This window comes from Egretta garzetta, unplaced genomic scaffold, assembly GCF_000687185.1.
Source record: "Egretta garzetta isolate BGI_Z169 unplaced genomic scaffold, ASM68718v1 scaffold85, whole genome shotgun sequence".
Classification (NCBI taxonomy): Eukaryota; Metazoa; Chordata; class Aves; order Pelecaniformes; family Ardeidae; genus Egretta; species Egretta garzetta.
Window position 1 is genome coordinate 3,436,583 of NW_009259718.1, and position 9,316 is coordinate 3,445,898.

Consider the following 9,316-nt stretch of genomic DNA (forward strand, 5'->3'; position numbering starts at 1 on the left):
GCTTCCACCCCTGGCGGCGGGCACTGTGCAGCTCCCTCCTCACCGCAGCCTCAGCGCTGGGGGAAGGGGGTGCGTGGGGGTGTAACACAGCAAAAGGGGGCCCCAAAGAAAGGGCTGAGTGCACGTGCAAGGAGGAAGCAACTGTTCACGGAGGTAGAGAAGACCAAGAGAAGTCTAGGGAAAGGTAACTGATGATGAAGAGAAGGGGACTGCAGAGTACTTACCCCACCCCTCTTCTGCTAAATAGCAGCAACAAAATAAAATACAAGGAAACTTTATTTTTCAGTTTTACCAAGGTTTTGCTGTTTTTGTGTTTTTGTTTTTTTCGTTTGTGTCTTCAAGCTGCTTATTAGTGGACAAGTCCGGTCAGTTTTTGTATTAAAAAGGATCTTCATGGAGGTAGCTTTGTCTCTGTCTTGGCTTTTGCTTGGTCTTGCCTGCGCACTCATCTCAGTAAACAAACTCAAAATAAAATTAGAAACGAAAAACTGGAATTCCAGGCAGAGGCAGCAAGCAAGGCAGCCAGGTTCTCCGTGTAACAGACATGGCGCTGCGGCCTCCAGTCACTATGTACAGAGTCCATCATACATCCCCCTCTCTCCTAAGCACACTCCTTGCTCCAACGGGCTGGCTGCAGCAGCAGGAGTTTCCTTCTCCTCCCAGAGACCTGTGCAGCAGCTTCCACGGAGGGAAACAGCACCCAGTCAGGAATGTCAGGCAGAGGGGTAGAGTGTGAAGGGGTAGGGTGGGGGGGTCACTTCAGCTTGGCCGAAAGGTCAACAGCACTGGGCCAGGGACTCACTGCTGCTGGGCCACCTGCAGGGTGAGAGAAGACGGGTCTGAGCCCACGCCTGGGCAGTGGACCCTAGGTTACCAGGGAGGTGTTTCCCCACACAGCCCCCGCTCCCCCCAGGTAACGCTGCTCACTGACCGGGGAGGGTACGTACTTGTTGGGGAGGGGGCGGTGGAGGGGGCTCACTGCTGCGGTTGGCCAGCCGGCTGAGGATGTTGCGCTCGGACATCTGGAGGCGCACTGCCACAGGTGGGATACGGGCAATGGTGGCAGGCAAGCGAGTCACATCTGCCTTCATGTCACTGAGAAGCTCCTCCAGCTGCTTCAGAACTGGAAGAGAAAGGGACATCTGTTCGGAGGGGAAAGGGACACCCCCGCGGGGAGAAGGTCAGAGGGGAGAGCGATGCTGAACACCTATCCCACCCTCGTTTAACGCACTGTGTTACCTTTGTGCAGCACGGCATTGGCTGGTTTATTCCCAGCCATCGACTCCTTCGATAGGTGCTGGTGGCTCTCAGCCAGGCATTCCACCTCTGCGAAACGCGTGTTCAGAGCCATAGATGGATGAGATGGGTCTTCCGACATGTTCAGATAGGCAGCTCGCCGCAACTGCTCCTCGATCACCAGTGCTTGCTCCAGGAGCTGCAAGATGGGGCAGGAACCAGAAAAAGTCTTTCAGCAGTTGCCTGAAAAGCAGCCTGTTTGCACCCCCAGTCTCTCCTGATCCAGCTCTCCACTGTCCCACAAGGTGAGATTCTGCAGCTGAAACTCCTTTCACCAGCTTCTGTTTATACTGAGTAAAGCCTAACAAGCCCCAAACAATTAAGGGTTCCATTAAGCTAGGCCAGGTACACAAGAAAACCCGGCTACATCTAGTTTAATAGAAGACTACCATAAGTCCTCTAGGATTCTCATTCCTCCTCAGATTCCTTTTAAAGACCAAGTTGTTTGCTATTTTACTCTTTCTTTATGAAGCAAAGGGTACAGAGCTTTCTCTTTGAACCTGAGCGAGGAGTAGCCCATGCTAGGGAAGAGCCTAAAAACAACTGTTGTGCACATCAGGGACATGATGTCAGGAGAAATCAATCTGTACCCTGTTAGTGCAGAACTGATCAGCCAGACTACATTGAATTAATGTTTTGCCCCAAGACTAAGAACTACGTGGCCTTTATTTGCATTGGTCTTAAATCACTTCCACAACTAAGCTATGGTCACTCCCAAAGAGGGCAAGGCAGAGGCTGAAGGCAACCCCTTCACCAATCCATACAGTGTTTCTAAGTTCTGCTTAGGCACACTGAGTGGGTTGTAGCACACCAAGCAGAAGCTGTGATGGAAACAGCCATTGGAACCTTAAGCCTCCTGCATACCAGTTGTTCAATAAAAATTTGTTGAGAGTGCACTGAACCGAGCTCCCCAATACCATGTCTAGAGTAAAGGGAGCTCCTATCATGGAGCTACTACATGATCCCGAGAGATGCTGCTTATTTCCACCACCAACCCCCAAAATGAAAGGGGTTGCAGAAGCCTTCACTTTCTTAGAAGAAACTCAGAACAGCAAGGTCTTGCTCTTAAGAGGTCCAGTTGGCTGAAAGGCACTTACCACACTGTCAAGAAATCCTTACCTTAAATCTCCTCGCCAAGAACTTATTCTTTATTTCCAGGAAGTTACCCCTGTTCATCTCACCCTTGAAGGGCTCATTGAGGATGGCGTAACGTGGATCATTCTGAATATCCTGCCAACGGGCATAGCCATGACTGAGATGGGATGAGCTCAGGCAAACAAAGGCAGTGAGAACAAGGGAATACACAGCCCAGGCAGACACAGTTCTCAAGAGGGGGTGGGAAAAGGGGGCGCAGAGAGGGGAGGAACAGGAGCCAAGGAAAAGGAATGAGAACTATGTCCTGCTAAGTCTTAACTATGCTGGCAGGAAACTCTTCCTCCCACCATCACTTTCACTCTTGTGAAAGAGGATAAAGCGCTCTCTAGCTTCATGTACTCCAGTCAGACCCAGGATGGTCACCTTTGCAGTGACAGTTTATGTGCAAGGGGAGAGAACTGGTCCATGAGGGTAAGGATACTTGATAATCCCAGCAAGGAGCCAATAGTCATGACGCCGATGCCAGATCTCATAGGTCTTTTTTGTGACAGTCGCAGCCCGCTCTTCATTCTGCCACAGGGAGTGTAGTTCTGGAAAAGCAAGAGACCAGAACAGTTAAAAGCCATTTCACAAAGAGGGGCTTATAAGCAAGTTCAAGCATATCAAGGCCTCTCATACCAGTGAAACCGCCATCTGCTATGTTGAACATGAAGCGCTGCTTTACTGCCTTCTTGTGCCTTTCATCTACTGACTCTTTCAGCATCTCTCCATTCTGCAGCATCACCAGATCTCTCTTATCGTCATCCTTTTTCTCATCTGTATGTACAGGAAATTATTAGAAAGAACATGGCAGATACCACAGCAAGTTGGGCCACAAGGAATCCTTGCAGGAGAGGGGTTAAGGAAGAGAAGGGAATTATGACGACTCACCTTTCTCATCCAGAGTGATTATAGGAGGTTCAGGGGGATTCTCAATGGGTGCTCTGTCTTCCACTTTCTCCACATCAGCTGCAGTAGAGAAAGGGAACATGAGATGCAGGGGAACGTGACAAATCCAAGGTTTTGTTCTTCAGCCTGTGAAACCCAATACTGCTCCCTAACTCCCTGTTCGAAGTCCTGGAATGCCCCACTGATTGTCTGTATTTACATCCATTTCTTTGGGGGGGGTGGGGGGGCAGGGGTTATTGTTATTCCTGTTCAAGGTATTAAACAATCTCCCTCAAGATACCTTTGCTTTCTACTTCCATTGGCTCATCTGGTCTTTCCTTCACCTCCAATTCCTCTACTTTTTTTTCATCTGCTTCTGTGGGGTTCACCGGGGATTTTGCTTCCTGTGGTGGCGTCTCCACAGGCTGGGCACACTGCTGAGGGCAGAAGTCAATGAAAAGCAAGGTAAAGCAGTGCATGGCAACAGGAGACAGTCACAGCAACTTGGAAAGCAAAGACGCACAAAACTGTCAGGCCAGTTCTGAGGACTCTAGGAATTATCTTTAAATACCGTTCCAAAAAACTCACCTCTGTCTCAGCAGCTGAATGACACAGAAGAGGGAGCAGAAGTACAGACATGTGCAATTGCATGAGGCAAACAAGCAACCCAACACTCACCTCCATAGGAACCTCTGTTTCAGTGGCAGAGGCACTGAGCTCTTTCTCTGGTTCAGATGTGTCTCCTTGCTCCTTCGCACTGGCTCCTTCTTCTACTTTCACTCCTTCTTCTGTGCATTCACCACCCCAGAGAAGCACAGCAGACAAAAGAAGAGAAGCCATCAGTAAAGTCTTCCCCTTATTGTTACCAAGCGCACATCTCCTTTGCTCCCAGTGATTAGGCCCATCAAAATGGGAGCAACATCACTCAAGATGCGCCCCCCTGCCTTTCCTGCCCACTACAAATGCTGGGCTTCTCTTCTCACTGATGTCAGCTCATCCAAGGGAAGCTCCTGTCCTCTCTTGCCTTTAAGGGCTTGCACATGTCTCTGGCAGACCTCCTAACACGAGAGGTAAGTTGATCTGCGTCCACCCCCAGACCCCACCACCACAGCTCTGGTGAGGGGAACAGCCAGGATGAGGTCAGGACGCAGGACTGCGCAAGAGGGGAGCTCTCACCAGGTGGAGGAACAGGGGCAGGCGTATTTGGCTGTGTATCCCCTGGTGTTGAAGGAGTTGGAGTTTTGGGAGAGGGTGAGCTTGGCTGTGAAAGTTTCTTGTTCTCCTCTATCTCTGCCAGTTCTGGCATACTCCAACGGCCATTCACATGCTCAAATTCCTGCACCTGCATGAGAGGGAGAGAAAGACTTATCACTGAAGAGTGACACAAAGCTCATCCTCAAATCAGAAGAGACAGACAACTCAGCACACAACAAAAATAGGTGTGAAAGGAGAGTTAACTCACTATCTCAGGACCCCAGTGACTCTACAAGTTGTGTGGAGAGCAAACGCTACATTGCCCTGCTAGGCACCTACCTTTTTGCGTATAAGTGACATGACCCCAATGCGAGTAAGGACATGCTGTCGGGAAAGACCTTCCCGTGGGACCCCATCTGCAAAGGTCTCTGCACCATCAGCTCCAGGTTCACATAAATGGCGCATGAACAGTGAGACATAGGCCCTGGAGCAGTTAAGAGACAAGCAATTAGACTATAAACCAGTTTAGCTGGAGACATTCATTATCAGACCCCTTCCAACACATTGGGGAAAACACCCCAAGACTCCTAACGCACAGTAACACAAGTGCTGGGGTTCCAGGCTTAAGGAGAGAATTCAAGGGAGACTCTCCTGACAGAATTACTACACACATAAAGGACATGCAGCTGACTCGGAGTCTTGAGCCAGAAACAACCATAAGCCCAAAAAAGATTCCAGGAGAGTATTCATTACATGCTTATGTGGTCATGCTACTCCTCTAAAAGCATTTGCTTTTGGTGACTGATGAGTCAAGTCCAAGAAAGAGAACTAGGAACAACCCCTTAGTCTCTCCCAGCTTATACTTTATTCCCCCCCAAAGAATCACCTAATACATGAGGAAAATGCAGTCTCTAAGGAAAGGGCAGAAAAGGCCCAATTCTTACTCTTCCCCAAAAGGGACTGGGCGTTGCCAGTCTTCCATCCCTGCCTAAGGCAGACTCACTTGAACTCTTTCTCTGACTTGCCACGGAGGTCCCGAACAAGCCACTGAGTGGTGAAGGCATCCTGAGGTGGCATTCCATAGCGCATGATAGCATTGAGGAAGGCTTTCCGCTGGCGGGCATTGAAACCCAAGACCTAGAATGGAGAAGACCGATATGTCAAGAGCCATACAGAAGCAGGTAGGAAGCAAAGGCCTACCCTGGTATCACTTACCTCAATGTTCCCTCCCACACGGGCAAGTAAGGGAGGCAGAGGCTTATCCTTATCATTTCTCAGGCCTTTGCGGCTAGGCCGACGAGCTGCTGAAGAGAGAAATGCAGCTAAGGAGGAGAGACAATGCACAGCATATTGTTGTGTGAATATTTCCCTTGCAGAACAGCACCACAAACTGTACAAATCACCCAGATCAAGTCCCAGCTGTTCCCACACTCAGAAAAAGTGACCCAGGAACTCTGGCTTCACCAGAACTTACCTTCAGACCTCTCATCAAAGTCCTCGTCTCCTTCTTCAGAAGCAACTGAATAGTCTGACTGATTATCTGACTGGTCATCCTGCCAGTCTGAAAGAAAAACAGCACGTGAGCCTGAGACGCTACTCCGTTACTTCCCAGCAACGTATACTTACACCCATTTTTCCCTCAGATTCCTGTGGATTTGTACCTCTATCCTCCTGAGAGCCATCATTGTAGTTAACTTGCTTGCGAATACGTTTGCCCTTGCCCAGATTCCTGGCCAGATCCTCCTGCTGCTGTTCATAATGGTGACGCAGCAGTTTCTCCCAGTAGTCGGGGTCCACTGACTCCTCCTGCTTAATGATCTCCCGTTCAACCTCCTCCTCCTCCTGCCAGATAGGTAACAAATTTAGAGCCCTACACTCCAAGTCCCAACCTGTCTGAGCAGATACATGCCTGCTTGCCCTTAAAAGCATCTGAGTTCAATTTTCTTAATTAATCCTACATCATTCAGCAGAAGATACTAGCTGACATCTACCTCATACTCACCCCCATCTCCTCTTCACGAACCACATACTGGGCCACCTTGAAGGAGCTGAGGTACTCATTCATGCCCTGAAGTTCTGTATCTTCCGTTTCATCCTGGTTACGATCCAACAGACGCTCTATTGCTTTGTCATCATAGTGGATGACACTGCTGTCCTCACCTTCTTTGTTATCCCCTGAGGGAAGAGCACAGGCACAGTTGCTGCGTGGATCTCAAGGGACTAAGAAAGGGAATGCCACCCTAGACCTCTCTGTAGAGCTATAGTCAGCACTGTGCCTACGGTCGCTTGCTAAAAAAGGAGCCAGACCTCCCCACCTCCTTCAGTTCTACTCCCAGGCACTCACCCCCCTCAGTAGCCTCATCCTTGAAGAGCTCTTCAGTGCCAAATTTGAGAATGTCATCAAGTTCCTGTTTGGACATGGAGCCTGTCTTGGAGCCCAGCCCTGGTCTCACTACCAGATGAGTTAACATCATTTTCTTCTTGGCCACCTGAGTGATACGCTCCTCCACTGAGGCCCTTGTCACAAAGCGGTATATCATCACTTTCTTGTTCTGTCCAATTCTGTGTGCACGACTGAAGGCCTAGAAAAGAGATGTGCTCAGAACAGTCTAGAGCTACACAAGTAGCAGTCTGATACACCCCACCTACACCTCCAGAAGTTTCCCAGCTACCTTCATGTAGGCTCTTAACATTAGTGAAGGCTGGGCCCTGGAAGAACCTCCACTATTTCACTTCCCATCTCTACCCATCCTCACTGCTCTAATTTTGCATATTTCTAGAGGGGAAGTCTCATATTCCTTCACTCCTCCCGATTATTTCATTTCCCCCTCTTCCTCAGGATTACTCCATAGTGAGTGGTCTCATTCAGACTCACCTGGATATCATTGTGGGGGTTCCAGTCTGAATCATAGATAATCACAGTATCTGCTGTGGCCAAGTTAATACCAAGACCCCCAGCTCGAGTCGAAAGCAGAAAGCAGAACTGCTGAGCACCAGGAGCTTAGATAAAAGGAGACAACAAAAGTCATCAAGGGAGAGCGCATTACTCAAACAAGGATTTGTATCTGACACACATCACCTTAGGGGGAATCACTACTAATTTAGATTCCAGGAGAGTAATGGAAGACTTGGGCCACAACAACCCCATGTTGACCGCTAAGCACATACAAGGCAACAGTTTTCATTTCGCAAAGAAAGCAAGAGACTCTGTACCATTGAAGCGATCAATAGCCTCCTGACGCATGTTCCCTGTGATTCCTCCATCAATCCGCTCATATTTGTACCCTTCATGTTCCAAGAAGTCTTCTAGAAGGTCCAACATTTTAGTCATCTGCATATTGGAAAAACATGACCACAGAAGAGTGAGGGACAAGGGGTTACAAGATCAACAGGCTCCTTTCTCAGGAAAAGAATTCCCAGCCTTAAGGTTTTTCCCCATATACCTGAGAGAATATGAGCACCCTGTGACCTCCTTCCTTAAGGTTCTTTAACATCTTCTGGAGCAGCAATAGCTTTCCAGAGGCTCGAATAAGAGCACTACCATCATACATGCCATTTGGCATTTTTGGAGCTTCCTGAGAGAGGAAAAAAGAGAAAAGAAAGGAAGTAAGGGGTGGGGGAAGAAAAGAACAGCTGAAGGGATGTAGGCTTGGCCTAGGTCCCTAGCTGTGTTTATCAGATGCCGACTTCCATCTGGTCATTTAGCTTGGCACAACCATCACATGTAGCACTACTTATATGAAACATCAGTGCTACCCCTCCACCTCTTCCTTGAAATTTGACTCCCAGATGCCCTCTTTCTTATTGACCTAGTCCCTATTCTTACTGTCTTTATCACCTTGCACAAGTCACAAGATAGCTCCTACCTGTCAATACAAAGATACTGGAAAAGGAAAGGCCTTCCAGCATGTTGGGTCTCCATGAAGACAGGATAAAAAAAAAAAAAAAACCCCACACAAAAACACAGAAGCAGAAAGAGAGGAAGGGAACTCCTCCATGGTTCACTAGGGAGCTTACTGGCTCCCTGATAACAGCCAGCAGGGAATTTGTTTATACAGAATGAGTGACTAGACATACCATAGCAGCCACAGGAAAGAGGTAGGGGTGGTTACAGCACTTCTTCAGATCCATAACAACATTGAGCAAGGAGACTTGGTTACCACCACCCCGTGCATTCAGTGCCTCAAAGTTTCTTGTCAAAATGTATTTATAGTATTTCCTGAAAAGAAAAAAAAAAAAAGACAACAGCAACTCAGACACCCCCCCATGAGAATGACTAACATACTCTCTTGCTAAACTCTGCGTAGCTCCTGGCATTACTTGCCAGCTACCTAGGCTCTGCCAGTGGCATTCACTATCTCTTTATCCCTTACATCAGAGAACAGGATTAGTCCTCTCTCTACTGTAATTGCAGCAGGAAGTCTTCCTCCTATCCACTGTGTAGAAAGCCCTATAGTGAGGATGAGGCTGTTGCAGCATCCTCTTTGAAAGAGTAGAACAGAGCAACAGTAGTTCAACAGCAGGTGCTCTCTTCATCCTCACACTCACTTCTGCATGGGGCTCAACTCCACTCTGACTATGAGTTCAGTCTTAGATGGCATATTCTTGAAAACATCAGCTTTGAGACGCCTCAGCATGTGTGGGCCCAGCATGTCGTGCAGCTTCTTGATCTGATCTTCCTTGGCAATATCTGCAAACTCTTCTAGGAAGCCCTCCAAGTTACTGCAGAGAAAGAGACACTCAGCAAAAGCCACAAAAGAAAAAGAGCAAAAAAAAAAAATGAGGAAAGGGGTAGGAGTGACAA

General features: G+C 48.4%; 1 protein-coding gene and 1 non-coding gene across 2 annotated transcripts in view; both read right to left on the minus strand.

Moving 5' to 3' along the window:
• Positions 1–298: 298 nt before the first annotated feature.
• Positions 299–9,316, minus strand: part of CHD4 (chromodomain helicase DNA binding protein 4) — a 20,562-nt gene continuing 11,544 nt past the window's right edge. Inside the window, exons 18-39 of the mRNA XM_035894524.1 lie at positions 9,061–9,306; positions 8,590–8,731; positions 7,956–8,087; positions 7,726–7,843; positions 7,388–7,512; positions 6,857–7,094; positions 6,515–6,687; positions 6,174–6,354; positions 5,987–6,073; positions 5,728–5,816; positions 5,516–5,649; positions 4,852–4,996; positions 4,495–4,660; positions 3,997–4,106; positions 3,620–3,752; positions 3,322–3,399; positions 3,070–3,207; positions 2,873–2,981; positions 2,416–2,548; positions 1,240–1,435; positions 948–1,123; positions 299–816 (exon numbers count right to left, since the gene is read on the minus strand). Of these exons, the coding sequence (XP_035750417.1) occupies positions 799–816; positions 948–1,123; positions 1,240–1,435; positions 2,416–2,548; positions 2,873–2,981; positions 3,070–3,207; positions 3,322–3,399; positions 3,620–3,752; positions 3,997–4,106; positions 4,495–4,660; positions 4,852–4,996; positions 5,516–5,649; positions 5,728–5,816; positions 5,987–6,073; positions 6,174–6,354; positions 6,515–6,687; positions 6,857–7,094; positions 7,388–7,512; positions 7,726–7,843; positions 7,956–8,087; positions 8,590–8,731; positions 9,061–9,306 (3,067 nt within the window). The 3' untranslated portion in view covers positions 299–798. The remainder of the gene's footprint in view (positions 817–947; positions 1,124–1,239; positions 1,436–2,415; positions 2,549–2,872; positions 2,982–3,069; positions 3,208–3,321; positions 3,400–3,619; positions 3,753–3,996; positions 4,107–4,494; positions 4,661–4,851; positions 4,997–5,515; positions 5,650–5,727; positions 5,817–5,986; positions 6,074–6,173; positions 6,355–6,514; positions 6,688–6,856; positions 7,095–7,387; positions 7,513–7,725; positions 7,844–7,955; positions 8,088–8,589; positions 8,732–9,060; positions 9,307–9,316) is intronic.
• On the minus strand, positions 4,328–4,467 carry LOC118452315. The gene has a single exon (XR_004842060.1).